Genomic DNA, 22711 nt, shown 5'->3' with positions numbered 1-22711 from the left:
CTCACCCTTTCCATTCAGATTAGTAAACTGTGTCCTTATAAATATGTCTAAACGTCCAACAGCCCTTCTACTGCATGAAATTTAACTACCTAGCATAACATCAAGAACATTTTCAATGAGTTGGAAGCAGAGAGGGTAGGAAAAACAAACACATCTTTGCCTGTAATGGAATCTCTCAGTTGGACTGATCACAAAAACAGCAAAAGTGTGAAAGACAAAGGCATCTCCAAACATATAACCGTAGTTCTCTTCAATTAAACACTAAAGAAAGTCCAATCTGCCTGGACGCAGTTAAAAGTTAGCAATTACCTCGTCATCTTGAAAAAAGTACATAGTCCATTGGCTAACTTTATCTCATGGTGGGCAAAGAGAAGGTGGAGGGGTAAGTCTGAAACCCCATTGTCTGTGGATTAAATGCATTAAAATCTGTGATACACAGAACAGTGCCTGGCACATTACAAGTGCAACATAAATGCTAGCTCTTGGGGTTTTTGCTGCAGTTGTTGTTAATTTTATTTTATGATGCCCAGATGTACAGAACTGTTCCAAGCCCTCTGCCTCAGCTAGGCAATGTATATGGAGACACAAAATCCTGGATGAGCACACCCACCCTGGGTAAAGCACCCCTGCCTCTGACATTTTCCTTGGGAGAGACCACCCTAGCACTCTGGGAGCTTAGAAGCCTCTCCTTGAGGCATGAGAAGATGCCAAGGACTTTCCATGAGATGGAGTCGAGAGAGAGAGACATTTGATTGCATTTTCCAATGAGAAGCATATGTCCCAGGCACATATGTTTCCTCTACTCATGGAGGGATGGAAACAATGCTAAGTACATTCTGTCCCAAGGACTTACTCATGCTTATCCATCAAGGCTTAGCTTTCTAATTTAAATCCCAGGATCCTGCCATAAACCAGCCAACTAAAAGGTTGCTCTGAAAACAACTTCTGGGCAATCTATTAATCACGTGGCAATTTCCAACAGCTAAAACAAACGTTCAATGTAGTAAAGGTACCCACAGAGTTGGTAAGAAGCTATGATTTTTTTCCTCCTTTCCGTGGTCATCACCAGCGAGCTCTAACAGATTCCATTTAAACACCAAGAGTAAAAACTTGACTTGCATGATTACATTAGAGGAGGTTCATTATCTTGTTAAGCAGGCATCTGATTCCTCCAGGCAATCTATAAAAGGTCAGAGCCGTTATGACTCACATATTTTCATAACCTGTCTCATTTTACCATTTACTCCCTCAGCTAACTCTTGGAAAACCCTAGAGCACTGATAAAACAACCAAGAATAGGCAGGGTCCCAAACCTTAGATGCAGGGCCTGGGATACCGATACCCACCATAAAAAAGGACACTTTCTTGAAGGAAGAAAACCCTGATCCCCAGCTGGTTCAACTCCGATAAGGATTCCACAGCAAGGGGATTGGCTTTCGCTTTGCCTTTGAAAAATAACCCAGGTTCTGACCCTGGTCATTTGTAAACACTAACCTTCTCCGAATGTGATCCTTGGGCCGCTTCATGGATACATACGTGAGAGTTATTCTAGGTGATCTTTTTAAAAAGAGTTTTATTTTAAGTCCCAGCTAATCTGTGCTGCTCCCTGGACTGGTCTGATCTCTTGATACATCTTAGTTCAGGTCTATAGCAAGTTGCAAAAGCAGTGAGAATAGTTTGGGTTTTGTTTGTTTCCCTCTTTCCCTTTCTTCCAGTCAGTTCTCTTCCATCTATAAGCCCTTTCCCTTCTGCATAAACAGAGGTGTAGATGAGCCAAAAACAAAAAAATAAATAAAATGAAAAATAAAGAGCTGAGCGAGCCGATGGCTCTCTTGACGGTGACAGCGCTAAGGCGCTTTGGAGAGCTGGGGTGTGCTGGTCTGCACGACGCCGTGCCTCTGGGTATTTTTAGAATCTGTAGGGAGAAGTTGAGCTGCACAGAGGGACTGTTATGCTCTAATGACACCTGAGCTTAAAGAAGCAGGATTCACTGCGACTTCTGAAGCCTCAGGTGATAGAAAGCAACACTTGACTTGAAAAATTGCACATACATGGGGGTGGAAGTGGAAGAGGGAAAAGACAAAAAAAACACCTTGAAAAACTCAGCTGGAATTAAGTGTTGCCGAGCTCAGGTGTAAGTCACCTAATGATGAGCTTGTAAGGAGTATATAGTAGCCATACATGTTTTTCCTTCTTTTCTTCTCCTCCCTGTCTTCCTCTTCTTTCCTCTTCTCCTGTCTTTCTCCTTCTTCTCCAAGAGGTGGGGAAAGGAACAAAGTCCCCATGAAGCCGTTGCATCCTTGGTCCTGCTGTGTCTGAGTCTCGCTGAATTCCCATGTACCCTAGCTACCCTCGTCAATTCCCACTGAGCCAGGGTTCTATCAAGAGAACCAAAAGAATCTTCATACAGAGCCATCTCTAAAGGTGAATTTTTAAACCACCACAGGAAGGTTAGTTCGGTGAGACCCGAGCAAGCCATCTGCCTACTCAGCTCTTGTCTGCCCTGCTGGTTCGGAACACAATACCAGACCCCTCAGCGGAGGCCCCCAAACTGTCCTCAGAGGCCTCAGGAAACGGGCGGGAAAGTCCAAGCCCATCTGTTTTAGTCAGCCCCTAAAGGGGGGCTGATGCAAAGTACCAGAAATCTGTTGGATTTAAAAAGGGTATTTATTGGGGGTAAAAGCTTACAGTTATAAGGCCCTAAAGAGTCCAACCCAAGGTACCATAAGAGGTACTTTCACACCAAGTCTGTTGCCACCGTGTTGAAGCAAGATGGCTGCCGATATCTGAGAGGGCTCAGCCTGCCTCTTTCCTCTTAAGGGTCCATGGGTACAGGTTCTTCCAAACTCAGCTGTAGGCTGAAGGGCTCATTTCTTTCCAGGCTCAGCTGCTCTGGTCTCTTCATAAAGACAGCTATAAACTACCAGGCAAATGGCTCATCCCTCTTCATGGTGCCATAGGATCAAAGTTTTCTCCTGTGTATATGGAGTTCTTTCTCTTCCTCTGTGTAACTTTTTCTGTCTGCCTTGTTGAGTGAGTGTTCATTTAGGTAGCCCATCAAGGGATGGATACTCAACCCCGCACACCCTAATGATATGGTAGAATCAAAGCCCTAGTCTTTTTTTATTTTTTTTAAAGATTTATTTATTTATTTCTCCCCCCACCCCCCGCCACCCCGGTTGTCTGTTCTCTGTATCTATTTGCTACATCTTCTTTGTCCCCTTCTGTTGTTGTCAGCAGCACAGGAATCTATATGTTTCTTTTTGTTGTGTTATCTTGTGTCAGCTCTCCGTGTCTGCGGCGCCATTCCTGGGCAGGCTGCACTTTCTTTCGCACTGGGCGGCTCTCCTTACGGGGCACACTCCTTGCATGTGGGGCTCCCCTACGCGGGGGACGCCCCTGCATGGCAGGGCACTCCTTGCACACATCAGCACTGCTCATGGGCCAGCTGCACACGGGTCAAGGAGGCCCGGGGTTTGAACCGCGGACCTCCCATGTGGTAGACTGTTGCTGCCTCCCTTCACCCCTCCTCCTAGCCTTTGTTATCTCCCTTTTCCAGCACAGTCCCGTCCACTTAGCCAACTCATAATCTGCCCCCTTTCTTAATCACCGCCTACTTCATAGCTGCCTGCACAGTTCCGCCTATCCACTACCGCCCCGTAGTTTACCCGCCCCAATTCCTACCCCTCCCTTGACCCGACCTTATATAATCAAGTGTGTTTCCGCAATAAAGAGACTAGCTCATTCTCACAGGCTGTCTCCGTGGTTTTTACCGCGCGTCCCCCACGCCTGGAGAACCTAGGCCTACGCGCTGGCCTAGGGGCTCACCGCCGAGCCGTGGAAGCCCGCCCGGTCCTCGTGGGTTGCTAACTTAGAATAGCAGCCCACAGCAGGGGTTGCTAACTTAGAATAGCAGCCCACAGCAGGGGTTGCTAACTTGGAATAGCAGCTCACAGCTGGGGGCCCGTCCGGGATCCTTTCCTTCCACCGCCCTCCGGCCCCTCTCTGCTGCTGCTGCTGCTGTCTACTGGCGACCATTTCAGCTCTCCAGGTAGGGACCCCATCGCCGTCTTTTCTTCTCCCACTATGGGCACCTCTCTCTCCTCACACCATACCCCTCAGGTTCGGCTTTTAGCCGCCCTGCTTGATACCAATGGAGTCCGCGTTTCCCTGAAACAGCTCCAAAAATACTGGGACCTGCTACTCCCTTTTAATCCGTGGCTTGCCACCTGCCAGCTCTGGAGCCCAGACACATACTCTCGACTCATAGATCGAGTCACCTCCGCCATAGAGCATGAAAAGCGGTCTTTTCCGCATGGCCTGCTGCCTGCTCTAGTAGCCATACGCGCCTGTCTCCTTGGTGCACCGTCAGAAGCTATCCGAGACAAATCGGTTAAGCAACCCAATGACTATGAGCCCGATGATCCTGGCGACACAAATTCTCTGTCTGACCAGCTCGCCGCCGCTCTCGAGCGCGAACCTCCCTGCCCGCGCTCCCCACGGCCCGCAGAAGCCGCTTCAGTAGCTCCTCAAAATAGCGGACTTTCTCCTTCTTCTTCCACCTCTGCCCAAAATGGCGCACTTCCGGCTTCTTCTTCACCTATGTCCGAGCCCGCCGGCGAGAACAAAGGCGCTTCCTCTCACCTTTACCCACCCCTCCCTGTCTCGTCATCTTCCGGCCCTGCCCCGGAAATAATGCAGTCGCCATCTTGGCCGGCTCCCGGAAATGACGTGACTTCGCCGCCATCTTGGCCGGCTCCCGGAAATGACGTGACTTCGCCGCCATCTTGGCCGGCGCCCAACAATGACGTAACTACACCGCCATCTTGGCAGGCGCCTAAAAGTGACGTCGCCGCTCCGCCATCTTGTCCAGCGCCCAAAAATATCCCGCCGCCAGTTTGTTGCCGCCTTGACGCTGCTAAGCCATCATTCTCTCATCTGTTTCCCGCTACCGTTCATCCCTCGCCACCACCATATGGCAGCAGCTCCCCACCTGCTTCTAGCGAAGCACATTCTCCCGCCCCCCAGCTATACCCGCTCAACCCGCTGCCCACGCAGCAACGCCCTCAAACTTGGCTTCCCTTCACAGTAGAAGAAGTTAAAACTCTTCGTAAAGCCGTTAAAGAAGACGGCATTGATAGCCCATATGTTCGACAACTAATAGAAGAGTTGGGGGTTCAGCTTGTTCTTCCTTATGATTGGATTTCTCTAGCCCATTCCATCCTTCAGCCAGGCCAGTTCCTTGAATGGCGCGCTCACTATCAAGTAGCTGTTGATCAACAAGTAGTGGAAAATGTTCGAGCGGGTGTCCAAGATCCAGCTGATGCCTACACAGGAGTTAACAACTATGCTGACCCTCGTTCCTATGTAAACATGGACCCAGGGTTTTGGCACCGAGTGAAAGTTCTCGTTCAGCGGTCATTCTCTTTAATTTCCACCAAACAATCCACCAAGTTCGCGCAAATGCTTCAAGACTCGCAAGAAACCTTTCCGGCATTTGTCGCCCGCGTTATCGAAGCATGCCAACGTAAAATTACTAACGAAGATGCTCAGTTTGCGTTAGCAAAAGAACTCATTCTCGATGGGTGCCTCACGCCCTTCCGAGCTGTCATCCTTCCTATCCGCGACAAGCCAATGCACGAATGGGTCCTAGCTTGTCGAGACATTGACCCACAGACTAAAGCACTTACTGCTGCCTTCGCTTCTGCCATGGCTGTCTCATCTGCCTCCACTTCTGCCTGCTTCCGATGCGGTCAGGCCCGGTCATTTTGTTCGCGAGTGCCCTCAACCGGCAGCTTCCCGCCCTGCCGTAGCACTGCACAGACCAAGAGGCCCCCCCCACACCATGCCCGCGCTGTGGCAAGGGGTATCACTGGGCCCGCGATTGCCGCTCATCGCAATGTATCTCCCAGCCTTTAAACTTCCAGCGGGGCAGGCCTCAGCCCCTCCCCCAAGAGGCCCTCCAGAGAGCTCCAAAACCTTAATGTGGACAATGCCTATCAAACGTCACCAAAAACCTTCCTTAGAGCTTAAAATAAACGGACAATGGCTTGAAGGGCTCTTAGACTCTGGTGCTGAAATCTCTTGTATTCCCTTTGAAATCGCCGCCTTCAATCATTGGCCCCTCGAAACTGGCCCTCAAGTCATCGGCGCCACAGGAGCTGCTACTTCTTGGAAAACATCTCAGCCTCTGCATTGGAGCGACCGAGAGGGTAACGAAGGTCAAATTTGTCCACTCGTCCTCTCTTCAGTCCAAACCATCCTGTGGGGAAGAGATGTACTCAGCCAGCTAAAAGCTCGAATCACCACAGAAGCCTTCTTAGCTGCGCCGCCCCCCCCCCCTTATAGGGGCCACTGCTCCTGTTTCAAGACCTGACCCTATCCCTCTGGAATGGGACACAGAGGAGCCCATCTGGGTTGAGCAGTGGCCCTTGCCAACTCATAAACTGCAAGCTCTCTCTGCCCTCGTCAAAGAACAGCTACAAGCAGGGCATATTGAGCCGTCTACCAGTCCCTACAATTCGCCAGTCTTCGTCATCAATAAAAAGAACACAAGCAAGTTCCGCCTCCTTCATGACCTTCGAGAAATTAACAAACATATTAAGCCAATGGGATCACCTCAGCCTGGCTGCCCGCATCCCACTGCAGTCCCTCAGCATTTTTATGCAGCCACCATTGACATCAAAGATTGCTTTTTCTCCATTCCTCTTCACCCGCGAGACTGTCCACGGTTTGCGTTTACAGTCCCGCGTACCAACAATCAAGGAGCAGCACTCCGATTCCAATGGCGAGTACTACCACAAGGCATGCGGAACAGTCCAACTATATGTCAGCTCTATGTCAATCATGCCATTGAGCCGCTACGCTCTAAGTTCCATCCAGAGCACACATACATCATCCACTATATGGATGACCTCCTTTTAGCAGCAAGTTCTAACACACTTCTCAATGATTTACTCTCTGCAGTTACGACGAACCTTTCAAGTCTTGGATTAATAGTGCAACCTGACAAAGTCAACCCCCAGCCACCTTTCCAGTTCTTAGGCTTTCATTTTCATCAATATATTCGGCCCACCAGCCCGCAAATCCATGTTTCTGATCACATGACGCTGACTGAGCTCCAACGGCTTTGCGGACAAATCAATTGGCTTAGATCAGCACTCCCCATCACAATGGCGCAAATGCAACCCGTTTTCGAGCTCCTGCAGACTAAGTGCAGTCCATCCGCTGCAGTCGTTCGCCCCATCACCATCACCCCAGCTGCCAAAGAAGCCATCCAACAAGTAAATGCTGCACTCCAGCAATGCCGCCTAGAGCGATTCTCTCCCGATCTCCCAATCCTTGCCTTAGTTTTGCCAACACCAGTCACTCCAACGGGTCTCCTATGGCAAGACGGCCCTCTTCTTTTTCTGCACACGTCAAAAAGTAAACTCCCAAAAATCTGCCCTTTCACAAGGGCTTGGATCACATTAGCCACGGACTTAGTACTTCTCTCCATACAGACGTACGGCGTCCCGCCACACACCATTGTTTGGCCCTTTGATGCAAAAGAAGTTACTTCCCTTATCATGAATAATGCTCAAATGCAGAGCCTAATAGAGTTCTTTCGTGGCTCCTTCGACAACCACTATCCTCATCATCCACTGCTGCAAGGTGTATCTCAATTAGCATTTTTCAACCCGTTCCGTCCGCTGCCCGCAAGAAAGCCAATCCCCTTTGCCATCACTGCTTTCACTGATGCCTCAAAAAGGGGCTTCGCTGCTGTCATATATGTGCCAGGAAAGCTTGAGCCACGACAGTTGATGTTTGCCAATCACCTTTCTGTTCAAGTGGGTGAACTCTTAGCTGTCGCTGCAGTCCTCAATCTTTACCCAGACCAGCCTCTCAACATCTTTACAGACAGCTTGTACACCTTACAGGTATGTCACAGCCTCCCACTTGCTACCTTTCTACCCAGCGACTCATCTATAGACCAAGCACTCGCCTTTGTACAGCAACTGCTTGAAGAAAGGCAACAACCCTGGTTCATCGCTCATATCAGAAGTCACTCTGGCCTGCCAGGACCACTGACTCAAGGAAATGCCCTTGCTGACGCCTTAGCGTCCGGCCGCCATGTATACCCAGCTGCCATTCGAGAAGATTCCATTGACAAAACAAGACTAGGAGACTTCGTCAACCAAGCCAAACTTTTACACTCTCAATTCCACTTCTCTGCGCGATCTATCCAGAGGCTCTTTCTAGACCTCCCCATCGAAACATGCAAACATCTTGTGCGTTCCTGCCGAACATGCGCACCTCTGCTACCCCTTGGACCCTTGCAGCCCCGCGGAGCTAATCCCCGCGGCCTGCGGCCTAACTCCCGCTGGCAGCTAGACGTCACCCATGTTAGTGCTTTTGGGCGCCTTAAATATCTTCATGTTGCAGTTGATACCTTTTCGCACCTATGCTACGCCGTGCCCCTCACAGGAGACAGTGCCAAACATTGCATCAAAGCGCTTCGGCAAGCCATTCTATTCATGGGAATTCCCTGGGATCTCAAAACCGACAATGGACCAGCCTATCGCAGTGCCACCTTTGCCAGCTTCGTACAAATGTACCACATCACACACCATTTCGGCATCCCCTATAACCCACAGGGGCAAGGAATTGTTGAGCGCACTCACCAACAGCTCAAGCTACTCATTCAAAAAGAAAAAGTTTCCTCTCCCCATAAAGCCCCTGCCGACGTCATCACTGCCTGCCTTATTCATCACAATCTCCTGACCTTCGATGACAAAGGACTCGCCCCAACTCATAAACACTGGGGACCCATGTGGCAACCCTCGCAAGTCCCTCTCGTTCACTGGAAAGACCCTGCCACAAATCTTTGGCAGGACCCGGCTCCCTTGCTAGCACAGGGGAGAGGTTTTGCTTGTGTCTTCCCAGACTCCGAGCCACAGCCGCTCTGGGTTCCTGGGCGCTACATCCGGCCTGCCACCGACCCCAAAGTTCCACCGAATGATGAACACACTATGCCCTCCGTAAGAGACAACATCGACTGCGGAGGCCCAGATGTCGCCCCATTCGCTCAAATCCAGCACCAACCAGCCCCTCCCTGAAATGTTTATATTAGATAAGTGCTCTCTCCGAGTTTCTTTCTGCTGATTATCCCTCCCCTATGAGGGCTCTCTTCTCCTTTCTTTGTCTTTACAGATTCCCCAAAAGGACTCACCTCTGCACAGTCTACAAGAAGAGCCTTATTGCCGCCTCTACAACCTGCTGCTGACAAGTGCCTAACCTCCACCGAAACGTGCCTTACAATTTATCAGAGAAAAACTCTCAGTGCAGATGCTCTTCCCACTCCCCTCGCACCCTCACCCACTTTTATACTTCTTTTTTATAGTCTTCATTTTTTTAACAATCTTTTCAGCTGTCTGTCTCGCAGCCACAGCCCCGACAGATTGGAACCTTCGTCAACGCCTTCTCCTCGCTGTCGCCTGGCTGCTTCTGATTGGCATCTTCACCTCCCTTGTTGTCCTCCTCCCATGACTACTATGCGCCCCCAAGTACATTCATCTGAGCCTGCTACTCCAACACCGTCGCCCATGGGGACCACACCAGCTCTCTCTCGCCACGAACGACGTCGACAACGCTTCTTTGCCCGCCGCCTAAGCCGTCTTTCTCTTGAAGATGATGACCCCATCGAGCGCCAAGTTCTCCAGCTCCTCCGACAGGCCTGCTCTGTTCACACCCCCGCCTCCTGTTCCCCTACCCTTCCCTACCTCATCCATCTCCTCATTCTCATGTTGTCTCTAGCCTCCTCTGCCCAAAGCTCCTCATCCCATCAGCCATTCAACTGGACCTTGCAGACATTCCCGGAAAAACGCATTCTCGCTTATAATGTTACTAGTGTCGCTCCCTCCTTTCTCACACACGTCTGCCCTCTTGCTGGAATTTCCTTCCGTCCCGAATGCCAAATAAGCAACATCAGAAAAGCGAAAGTAGGCCACCACTCCTCCTCATCCTGTCGAGGAGGGAATACAGCATGCCTGCTTTCTCGAAACAACCGTCTCCTTGGCCCTCAATTCAACCCTGTGTCTGGTTTTTACATCTGTCCTGCTAGTGCTCGAGGTTGTCATGACCCATCACACTTCTACTGCCCCTCTTGGGGATGTGTGACCATGGCCCATGGATGGTCCAGCGCCCCCAACAGAGACCCGTATCTCTCTCTCCAAGTAGCCAACAATTCCCGTTGGGACTTCATTTGGCTGACAGTAAAAAACCCAAACGACGATACATGGCTGGCCGCTCGCCCCTATGGACTCCGGTTGTATATGAGCAACTATGATCGTGGCGCCTTGTTCGAAATCCAAAAGCGTGTTGTCTCCGCCCCACCCTCTGCTATTGGTCCCAACCACATCCTTAACCCTCCTCCCTCACCCACTGTTCACCTTCTTCCGTCCTCATCTACCCCCCCCAAAATCTCTTCCACCTCGGCCGCCGTCGTCCCTTCTACAAGCCCCACTTCCCCCCCCCCCCCCCCCCCCCGCTTCAGGTATACAACCACATCCTCTCATCCCCTCTAGTCCCTACTTCAAACTCCTAAACGCCTCCTATTCCTCTCTCAACGCCTCCCACCCCAACCTCACTCGCTCTTGCTGGTTGTGTCTTTCCCCCAGCCTCCCCTTCTATGATCCACTTGCTATCCCTTCACCACTCTTTACTTCCTCCACTGACGATTCCCCCTCTTCCTGCAATTGGAATCAATCTACTCATGTCCCACTCACTTTTACGCACATCTCTTCCAAAGGTTTATGCATTCACCCCCGTTCTTCCCACACTCCTAGCCTTACTGCCTGTACCAACTATACCTCCCCAAACATCTCTGCCAAATACTTAGTTCCCCTAAACACCACCCAATGGCTCTGCTCTTCCACCGGACTTACCCCATGCTTATCTGTTGCCACACTTAACAAGACCAAAGAAACGTGTGCTCTCATCCTCCTCACGCCTCGAGTCATCTATCACACTCCTCTACATTTCTTTGAAGCCTTTGACCACACTCAAGAAGCTATTTACCTCCACAAACGCGAACCTATTACTGCTGTACTCACTGTCACTTCCCTCCTAGCTACAGCTGGAGCTGCCACTGGTGTTGCAGCCCTAGCCACACAAGCCTCCGCCCTCCAAAACCTCAGACAAGCAGTAGACTCTGATATCATCTACCTCCGAGATGCAGTCAAATATCTTAAAGACTCCCTCAATTCCCTTTCAGAAGTTGTCCTGCAAAACCGCCGAGGCCTTGACCTCCTCCTCCTCAAAGAAGGTGGCCTATGTGCAGCTCTGGGAGAAGAATGCTGTGTCTATGCCAACTATACCGGTTTAGTAGACTCCAGCTTAAAAGAACTTGAAAAAGGTCTCAACCAACGCCGACTTGAACGAGCCCAAACTGCTGGTTCCTGGGGCTTCCTGCAGCCCCTCCTCCCCTATCTCCTCCCGCTAATAACCCCAGTTCTGCTCATCATCCTAGGTCTCACCGTTGGTCCTTGGGCCATTCGACGAATCATCCGCCTTGCCAAAGATCACGCTGACAGTGTATTTTCCTCGTTTGTTCAAATCCATTACCACCGTCTTGCTACCTCTGATCTCGCTCCTCAATCTCGCCCTTGTCCTCGCCCCCCTTCCCACCGTACTTCCCGCCTGTGAAGCTGCTTGCTGTGAAACTCCCTGACCTTAGCCGCCGGCACGGGTTTGTTTCCCTCGGCGTAAAGGGCTTGGGTGCACCCTCCGCCCCCCTTTATTGCTATACGTCTGAGAGTCCTTCGCGGTTAAGCCAGCCACAGCGCTATCCACCCCAAAAAAGCGTGCGCAACATCATGTTAGATATTTCGTCTAGCACCGGCACGCACCGACCTAAGGGCTATGCATACATTCTGGCCAAATGATATGTCATTTGCCCATCGCCAGTCGATCCTACCCCCTTTTTTCTCTCACCCTCCACAGCCCATCCCCCTACTCTCTCACGCCCTTTTTTTTTATAAAACAAAAGGAGCAATTGTTGCTGCCTCCCTTCACCCCTCCTCCTAGCCTTTGTTATCTCCCTTTTCCAGCCGTTGCTATCCTTCCCGCCAGTCCCGTCCACTTAGCCAACTCATAATCTGCCCCCTTTCTTAATCACCGCCTACTTCATAGCTGCCTGCACAGTTCCGCCTATCCACTACCGCCCTGTAGTTTACCCGCCCCAATTCCTACCCCTCCCTTGACCCGACCTTATATAATCAAGTGTGTTTCCGCTGTCTCCGTGGTTTTTACCGCGCGTCCCCCACGCCTGGAGAACCTAGGCCTACGCGCTGGCCTAGGGGCTCACCGCCGAGCCGTGGAAGCCCGCCCGGTCCTCGTGGGTTGCTAACTTAGAATAGCAGCCCACAGCAGGGGTTGCTAACTTAGAATAGCAGCCCACAGCAGGGGTTGCTAACTTGGAATAGCAGCTCACAGTAGACGGACGCCCTAACCACTGGGCCAAGTCCGCCACCAAAAGCCCTAGTCTTGATTTAATCAAGTAAACCTAATGCCTTTGAATTTAAATCAATCAAAGGGAATCATACCGAGAGGAACAGACCAGTTTACAAACATAATCAATATCTCTTTTTGGAACTCATAAATAATATCAAAATGCCACACATATATTTTTTTATCATAGCTACCCCGTACTAATCCTTTATTGTTGGACATTTAGGTTACTTCTATCATTTCTTTGTCATAAACAACACTGTCATAGACATCTTTGTATATAAATTTTTTTCACATATGCTTGATAATATCCTTAGGTGATTTTTAACTCTTATGGTACCCAGGTGGGGATAGCAATATCAGCCTTACCATTTATGGTTTTTTTTTCACTCCTAGACAGCTGGAAACAGTAATAACATACCTGTCTAAAGCATGATCAAAACGATCTTTTACCTTTTAGGAGAAATGGTATAGTTTATGGTTTGTTCTTTCAGAAATGTCAGGTATCTTGTTCCTGAAATAGGGATTTATTTTACCCTACCAAGGTTTAGATTAAAAAAGATTAAGCTGGTCTGGTTGCCCCGTGTGGAATGATGGAGCATCAAGCACAATAGGGTAAGGAAGAAACAAAACAGATTTAACAGGAACTCTGAGATAGTGAAAATGTAGAGACTGATAAGGACATGAGTGAAAGTATGGTGAAATAAATGGCAAGGAAAAGTAATTCAGGGGAAAAGAGAAATGTGTAGTCGTTAAGCAGGGACTTTATAGTTACAGAGTGAATTTGAACCCTGACTCACTTCTTACTTGCTGTGTGATCGTGCAAAAAGTATTCAGTATCTTTCCAAGCCTTGATATTCTCATTTGTACAATGGGGATGTTCTAGTATACCTGCTTCATTAGGTCATTTTGAGGATTTAGTGAGATCGTACAGGTCAAGGCATAATTCCTGTCCACTGTCTATTACAGCTTCATCATCACTAACCTCATTCAGTGGAAGGGGACTGCATGAAAAGGGGTCAGTGCTCACACACTGTTGCAGAAGATGGAATCAAGGAAGTTTCACTTTTCCCATAAAGACAACAAAATGAAGGGTGCAATATGATATCTGCAATAGATAAATGTCACACTTTATTTTCCTGAAGTTCAAAGTAGGATGGTATGGCAGTTTGGTAATATTTATGAATTCCAAAAAGAGATATAAATAATGTTTGTAAACTGGTCTGTTCCTCTGGGCATGATACCCTCTGATTGTATTAAAGTCAAAGGTTTTACATTTACTTGATTATGTTAAATTAGGGCTTTGATTCGACCACATTATTAGGGCATGCAGGGTTGAGTCTCCACCCTCTTTGGTAGGCTATATAAAAAGACACTCACTCAAAGAGAACACTTCTCTCTAAGTAGATATACAAAGAAAGGCACGGCAGAGGAGAGAATTTGATTTTGACACTGAAGCCCCAGGGAGAGATGAGTCATTCACCTCATAGTATTTACAGCTGACCTTGTGAAGAGAACAGAGCAGCTGAGATGGCCCAGGAAGAAATGAGCCCTCCAGCCTACACATGAGATCAGAAGAAGCCCTCTTAAGGCCCACTAAACCTTAAGAGAAAGAGAAGACTGAACTCTTGCAGACATCATCCGCCATCTTGTTACAGAACATGGCAATAGACTTTGGGTGAGGAAGTAATCTTGAGTTCAGCTCTTTAGGGGCTTGTGACTGTAAGCTTTTACCCTAAATAAATACCCTTCATAAAAGCCAACAGAGTTCTGGTACTTTGCCTCAACACTCTTTGGCTGACTAATAAAATACGCAAACTTATTGAGCCATTAAATGTTATACCAAACAAGAATATTTTGGAAAAGCTCCTGACATAATCCTAAAGGAAAAAAGCAAGCTTCAAAACTATGTATATTTTTATACACATAACACACAAGTAGATTTAAAGGAAGAAAGGTAAAATGTGAGCAGTGGTGGGATTACAGGTAGATTTTTGTGTTTTTTGTTTACAGCTCTTGCTGTAGTTAGTTTTGCTCTGAGCAGCAAGCACCCTATCTTTTCTGTCTCTGTATTTCAGCATGAATCCTAAGACCTGACCTATAGTAGGTCTTGACCAGCATCTGTTGAGTGGTGCCTACGTGGATTCTAGAGGGCATTTCTGAGATTTTGAGGTGCAACCTCTATGATACTATCATACTGATTATATCTATTAAGTGGTATCGCCCTCCAGACCCTTTCCAACAGGGATTCTTGATGCTGAAGGGATGGCAATTGTTCTACTGGCATGCTTGGAGCACTGACAATTAATTAGATAAATGGGACAGTTGAAAAACTATATTGCCACAATACAAGAGCAATTGCCTGTCATTTTCCTTCATTGTTCTAGTTGGGACTTTTTTTTTTTCGGTTGCTTGAAACAAAAATGCATTCACATTAGTACAAATAAAAGAGAGTCTGATATTGCCAAGTATAGATATCTCATGGAATCCAAGAATAAGAAACAAAATCAGAATAGAAGGTGTCTCCTCAAATGCAGTTTGGACTGGTGGTTGGTGGTTAATCAACAAAGTCAGTTTGAGTTGGGAATGATTTTTTAAAATGATGTATTACCATAAACCTTTTAACTGAAAAATGTATAAAATCATTCATTTGCTAAACTTTGGATGACTTCAGATCCTACGTGGAATATGGAAGATGATTCTCATCCATAGAGTTGCTCCATGATTTGTCTGAATTCTTAGAATCCCGTGAGTCTTAGCAAAGTAATGTACAGATGAGTGAACAGGATCTTCCTCCTTGTTGAAGAAGGAAGACCGACCCAGAGGCCATCTGCACAGAATATGACCATAATTCAAAATGACAAGTACATGTTCGCTCCAAGAATCCTAAGTGACCCTCAAGCTGTCTTAGCTTTAGGCCCAGTGGACTGGAGAATATTGATTCATCACTGAAGCTTACTCACTCCCTAAAGGTACCCATCCAATTGCCATGATGGCATATATGTTAGTGTCCAAATCTGAAGTTTCACCAGCATTGGCAGAGAGAAATATCCTCACAGAAGTTTGGCCACTTATCTGCTTGTGCTATTGGAAATTACACAAAGAACTGAAACTCAAACCACAGAATTTCAATGGTTTAAAGGTATTTTAGAAACCCAGTCATCAATCCCAGATTTTACATATGAAAAAGCCTAAAAAGGTCAAGGTGACGTGCCCAGGCCAGGAAGCCAACCATCTCAAAGCACCAATGCAGGGCGGTGTTCCCTGCACTGCTTTGTACCCATAGGTACAAAAATAGGTCATTGTCTGCATAAATATAGTGCCACTCATAGAGGGGCACTGGGTTAAACCACCCACAGATATGTGGTTTATACACAGGATAAACGAAGAAGTAATGACAATGAAAATTTAGCCAAACATTAAATAACTGTAAAGAACATACTCTATCTAAAACACAATTTCTGTAGGCCCAGAATGGGGCAGAAAAAAAGAAAAGCTCTCCCCTCACCCCTTTCTATGTTGTAGCTTAGAAAGTTCAGTGAATCTCCCAACTCAAGCCATCCCTGCCCTCCCCTTTATGAGTTAGGGAACTGGGGAGATTTTTCAGTATACAAAAGGGAGATGACAGGTGTGGAGAGCCTATGGGCTCACAGATGTTTTCTCATTTAATCCTCATCACAACCTGTAAGGAAAATACTATTATCTCCTCTTTTTCAGATAAGCAAACTGAGGCAAGGAGAGGTTAGCCAATTTCTCCAAGGTCACACAGCTAGTCTGTCCAGCTCTAAAGCCTATAGCCTTCACAGTACTTTGTCTCCCATTCTCCTCAGGTAAGACTCTGCAGAGAGGCATGGGTACAGTAAGATGGTATTTTCTGAAAACCTTAAAACTAGACTGAGACCTGTAAGTTATCTTAGAAAACCTGTTCCACAATGAGCCTGACTTGTTCTTTCCTTAATGTGGGTTCCTTCAAAGACATTTAGCTTACTTTCATTCCTCTCTGGTTACTGGATTCTCCTTAGCATCTTCTATTCTAATTTATATACTGATATATAATCTATATATAAAATTTTTAAAATCTTGACCCAGTAGTTTTCTGGTTGGATTTCTATGAGGAATTTGTCTCATCAGAATTAGAAGAGGGAAACGGACTTTGGCCCAGTGGTTAGGGCATCCGTCTACCATATGGGAGGTCCGCGGTTCAAACCCCGGGCCTCCTTGACCCGTGTGGAGCTGGCCATGCGCAGTGCTGATGCGCGCAGGGAGTGCCGTGCCATGCAAGGGTGTCCCCCGCGTGGGGGAGCCCCACGCGCAAGGAGTGCGCCCGTGAGGAAAAGCCGCCCAGCGCGAAGGAGGGAGCAGCCTGCCTAGGAATGGCGCCGCCCACACTTCCCGTGCCGCTGACGACAACAGAAGCGGACAAAGAAACAAGACGCAGCAAAAAGACACCAAGAACAGACAACCAGGGGAGGGGGGGGGAATTAAATAAATAAATCTTTAAAAAAAAAAAAAGAATTAGAAGAATCTAAGCAGGGGAGACAGAAAACAAGGAGCAAAACTAACCTTTAACAATAATGATAATCTCATTTTGTCTGACCCTTAATCACATTCCTTGCTTTAGTTCTTACACCCTGACAGATTTTTTTCTTCAGTGAAATGCTTAATTCCTGGGCCCATCTTGTCTTCTCTTGTCCCTCACTCTTTTACACTATCAGAAGAAGAATATGTCACTTAAAATATATTTTTTTTCAGATACCTTCACACATTGACACCCTCAGACACTTTTGCCATAAAATTCAGGGATGTCAGTTTAAGCCAAAACTCAACACTAAAGAAAACACATGGATATGTTTTTACTTCACTGGAAATATCAAGCACTTTCTTTTGAAAAGGAGCAAAAGAAAATCTTTTTATTGTTGAAAGTAGAAAAAAAAAATAGCAGCTTTAAAAGGTTGCATTTTCCATGGACCAAAGTGACTTATTATTGTAGTAACACAAGAACCTGTAACATTGATAAAAAGATAGTGGTCAACAGAGGTCCTGAGGGAAGGAAAAGGAAGAATGGGTGGGAGACGGGGCATTTGGGGGACACTGGAATTGTTCTGCATGACTTATTGAAATGACGGATACAGGCCTTTACTCATTTTGTCAAAACCTAAAAAACTGTAAGATGCAAAATATAAACCATAATGTAAACTATAGACTATGCTTGTAGCAATGCTTCCATATGTGTTCATCAATTGTAACAAATGTACCTCGCCAATGAAAGATGTATTAACAGGGAAAAGTGTGCAAGGGGGGGGATGGAGTATATGAGAATCCCCTACACTTTCTATGGAACTTTTCTGTAATCTAAAACTTCTCTTAAAATAAAGTTTTAAAATAATAATAATAAAAGAAAAGGTTGCATTTTGAATATCATAATAGATTTCAAGAGACAGGAATACATTAGAGAGAAATAGGGTCTCTGATGGACAATTTTGAAAATAGCTAATGCATTAAGGGCTCGCCATGTTCCAAGAAGTGTGCTAAGCATTTTCCATGCATTTATCCTTCCAATTACCCTAAAAGACTAAAGTCTATTATTAACCCCATTTTACATATGTGGAAACCGAAGCTTGGAGGGGGTTAAGCAAGTTGCTTTAACGTTGCCTTGTCTGAGAAGCTTCTTATTCATGTCTATCATTTTTAAATACAAATGAGGGTCAGTAATTTATATCTTAATAATTTGCAAAGATATACCTTCTGCCTTTTCTCCTCTTCTGGTGGCCATTCCCATTTTCTAGTGGAATTGGTGCAAGAACTTGTTCCTGCTTGGCCAATTGCTGGCAATGGCCGCCTTAATTTGTGGGAGAAAATTATCTGAGCAGGCATGGGTCAAATCTTTCTGAAAATAAACAAAGTGTGGATGAATAATTGGAGTTCATGGCATTTTTAAGTCAGTGAAACTATTTTATCTGATAACAAAATGGTGGATACATGGCATTGTTTTTTCCTTTGTCAAAACACATAGAACAGTACAACACCAAAAATGAGCCCTAATAGATTCAGTTTCTAACAATATATCAATATTGGTTCATCGACTGTAACAAATGTACTGCACTAATGCAGGACACTAAAAATAGGGAAACTGCGTGTGTGGTGGTGGGGGAGGAGGATATCAGGGAATTGTCTGTACTTCTGTACAATTTTTTTCTAAACCTAAAACTGTTCTAAAGATGAAGTTTACTATTTATTTTTTTAAATGCCAGTTAAGCAACCTGCTTCTGGAAAAGTGATTCAGAGAGGAGCCCATCTTTTACACAGCCTTGAAATGCCAGGAAAATAGGGTCTTTGGCTGCTGAAAAGGGTCCCCTGCTAATGACGAGCTTTCCCACACTGGATGAGGAAGCAAGAACAACTGCCACTGTCCCAGCGCCATGACCTTGCCTGCTATTAAAGCCGTTTTACCTTCCTCTTGAGAACAACGGGTGTTTTTATTGACTATTTCCTGGACAAAACTCATTCATAATTCACTTCTGGATAATTGACTGGGAGTGTTAGGCTGCCATGGTAATAAATGCAAGGCCTATTCTTTAAAAGAAAAAAAAGCATCAGCCATTTTTTCCATGAATGTTGAGTTCTGGATATAAATTGTGTATATGTGAGAGAAATGTAAATGGGTAAAGAACAGAGATCTTTAAAATGCAGTCTGTTAAGTCTTTAAACATCAAGGCATTAAAACAAGGAAAACAAAATGCATTTCTCAACTTCACACTGCACCCTTCTGGAAGGAGGGGGAAGTTAAATAATATAAATATCCTTGTACATGCAATTGGCTAAAGTATCAGGAAAACTTATTCATATCAAAAATTCAGGGAGGCGGATTTGGCTAAATGGATAGAGTGTCCACCTACAACACGGGAGGTCCAGGGTTCAAACCCAGGGCCTCCTGACCCGTATGGAGCTGGCCCATATGCAGTGCTGATGTGTGTAAAGGGTGCCATGCCACACAGGGGTGTCCTCCGCATAGGGGAGCCCCACTTGCAAGGAGCGTGTCCCATAAGGAGAGCCGTCCTGCGCAAAAAAAGTCCAGCCTGCCCAGGAATGGTACCACACTCATGGAGAGCTGACACAGCAAGATGATGCAACAAAAAGAGACACAGATTCCCGTGCCGCTGACAAGAATGCAAGCGGACACAGAAGAACACACAGCAAATGGACACAGAGAGCAGACGACTGGGGGGGTGTGGAAATAAATTTAAAAATAAATAAATCTTTAAAAAACAAAAATTCATATATAGGGAGCAGATGCGGCACAAGCAGCTGAGCGCCTGCTTCCCACATGGAAGGCCCCAGATTCAGTCCCTGGTGCCTCATAAAATACAAAAAAACAAACAACAAGTAAACAAACAAAAAAATCAACTCAGGAGAGCTGATGTGACTCAGCAGTTGAGTTCCAACTTCCCACATACGAGGTCCTGGGTTCAATCCCCAGCCCCCGTACAAAGAAAGAGAGAGAGAGAGAAATCTGTATATAAAACCATTGTTCACACTTAAACTTCTCTTCACATCACATATATGCTCCCAAACTACCTTTACAGCAATCTTACAAGGCCAGCGTTATCTCTGTCTTACAGATGAATAAACTGAGTCTCTGAGAACACAGCTAAATTCTCGCAGTCGTAAAACAGTGGGAGGAGGGTTTGTGCCCAAACCCTGAACCCAAAGTTTGTATATTTTTATTTGTGGGTTTTTCTACCAACCCCACAGGAAAGGAAAAAAAAACTGAGTTCATTTAGCAGGTGGGATTTATCCAGAATTTATTTCAGGAAAAGGAACATTCAGGAAATATTTGCTGTTGAAAAAGAAAACACCTAAAAGAGATTTAGATTTGTTTAAGATGGCTTTTATCACATGGTCAAAGAGCAGGGAAAAGGACAGGAGTTCCGTCAGTTTCACATTTGTAACTTTTATGGTGTTACAAGCTGGACCCAGCATGCTCTTCTCCACTTCACCCTGAGTGACCTTAGACATATTTTTATAGAAAGACAACGCTGGCCTGGGAATGAGCTGCTTAAGCACAGAGCCTGAATCTCCTTCACCTTTGCTTCCCAGCATGCAACATAACTTTGGGTGCTCAGAAAAATTTGTGAAAGAATGATTAAAAGAATTAACGAGAGAGGGAAACATTTTAAGCACTAACTTTTTAACATTTATTTCAGATATGCAAAAACTCCAGCATTTACTCATGATGCTTCCATCACTCAGCGAATTGACCGCCTTTCCGGTCACGTGCGGCAGCGCGGAGAGCCCCAGCAGGAATCCCCCAGGGAATCAGTCATGCCAGGTGAAGCGGGAGCTGAGCTCAAGGCCAGCCTGGCCGAGCTCCTCATTCAATCCCCAAACTACTTCTGAGGCTTATGGGTCTTGACTAAGCATTTCACCCCTCAAGGTTTCAGCTTGCTCTCTGCAAAAAGAGGATTCTTTAAAACAACGTAAAGAGAAAGCAAAGTTTAAAGTTTGGGATTTTGATTTTTTTTTTTTTTTCTTAATGGTCAGCATGGCATTTAAAAACTGGCTTGGCTGGTTTTAGTCATCCAATGGATCAACAGATAACTTTGGCAGATTACCAGCACAGCTAAGTGAGGAGAAGATAAACACCTCGATTCAACCGATTTATTTTTGAACTTGACTTTAGTATGAATGCAGAGTGGTAAATTTCAACATGCAGAGAAACACATGTCTCATGTTTCCCATCACTACCCAGCACATGCAGACACACACACACACACACACACCACAATAAAATATCCATATCTTTTCTATGCACACTGTACTTGGATAGCCTCTATTCTCCTCTATTTTATTTTTTAAACATAATTTTTTCTTATTAAGTTCTCGCCCCACTAAATGGTTATGACCCACAGTTTGAGAAGTCCTACCTAAGCCTGCATTATCCAACGCAGATACTGAACACTTGAAACGCGACTAATACAGATTGAGATGTGCTGTGAGTGTAAAATCCACAATGGATTTTGAAAATGTTGCACAAAAAAAACCAGGTGGAACATCACATCAATGCTTCTTCATATTGATTTATTGTTGAAACAATTACATTTTGGATATATTGATTAAATAAAATATATTATTAAATTAATTACACCTGCTTCTCTTTTTTTATTTAGTGGGGTGCAGCAGCTTGATATTATTGATGAATTCCAAAAAGAAACATTGGATTATGTTTGTAAACTGATCTTTTCCTATGGGCATATTAGATTATATTGGATTCATAGGTTTACTTGATTAAGTAATTATGTAAGCCTCTTGTGCCAGTAGGGTGGGGACTCACAGATAAAATGCATGGCAAAGGACATAGTTAAGGGCGTTTAATGTTGGAGTTTGATGTGGAAGTCTTAAGTTGGAGCCCCAGGGACAGAGACAGAGTCGTTCACCTGATAGTCTACAGCTGACCTTGTGGAGCAAACAGAGGAGCTGAGCCCAGAGGAACCCAGGAAGCCTGAACCCTCGCAGACGTCGGCAGCCTCTTGCTCCAACATGTGAAAAAATAGACTTTGTGAGGGAAGTAACTTACGTTTTAAGGCCTGGTATCTGTAAGCTCTTACCCCAAATAAATACCCTTTATAAAAACCAACCAATTTCTGGTATTTTGCATCAGCACCCCGTTGGCTGACTAATACATGGGGCTATGAGAACATTTAATATTACATAAATAGTTTGCCTCATATTTCTATTGGACAGCACTGATCTAGAGCAGCTCACTACTCCTTCCCCACAAAATCCCCTTCCCAGGAGTTACAGTGCTATTAATAAATCTAACTTTTTAACTGGGGAAAGCCAACCAGCCTGCTGGATGATCAACCTGCCCAGAAAAAGGCCTTTCCTCAGGGGACTTAAAGGTTTTAACTGCTCATAAAAAAAGTTACCTGCTTCTTCTCTCTGCTGCACAAATAAATACTGCACACATGCTGCTCTTGGAGGGGCCAAAACATAATTATTTTAAGCCTCTTCTCACCTCAGTTAGGAATTTACATTAAATTGTCTGCTTTTTCATTTTCTGTCCTAATATTAGAACTTCAAACACCAGATTTCTTAGTACCGGATATCCAAAAAAGTAAGTGTGAGAAAGACTAGTGGAAATTTACTGGGACTATTTTTTAAGTGAAAAAAAGCAAATAAAACACTTTGCAAAGTTGTACCCTAATTTTGGTAAATAAATACA

At 45.7% G+C, this 22711-nt stretch overlaps 1 protein-coding gene across 10 annotated transcripts in view; it reads right to left on the bottom strand.

Annotated features, from left to right (window-relative positions):
- Positions 1–22711, bottom strand: part of SLC1A2 (solute carrier family 1 member 2) — a 177821-nt gene that overhangs the window by 132084 nt on the left and 23026 nt on the right. The window contains exon 1 of one of the 10 annotated variants that reach the window (XM_071218107.1): positions 1495–1541. The exons of the other annotated variants lie outside the window; for them this stretch is intronic. Within the exon in view, the coding sequence (XP_071074208.1) occupies positions 1495–1526 (32 nt within the window). The 5' untranslated portion in view covers positions 1527–1541. Of the gene's footprint in view, positions 1–1494; positions 1542–22711 lie in introns of those variants that run through there. 10 annotated transcript variants of the gene reach the window in all.

Source organism: Dasypus novemcinctus, chromosome 10 (genome assembly GCF_030445035.2).
Source record: "Dasypus novemcinctus isolate mDasNov1 chromosome 10, mDasNov1.1.hap2, whole genome shotgun sequence".
NCBI lineage: Eukaryota > Metazoa > Chordata > Mammalia > Cingulata > Dasypodidae > Dasypus > Dasypus novemcinctus.
Note: the sequence above shows the minus strand (reverse complement) of the source record. Positions and strands in the feature narration are given on the sequence as shown.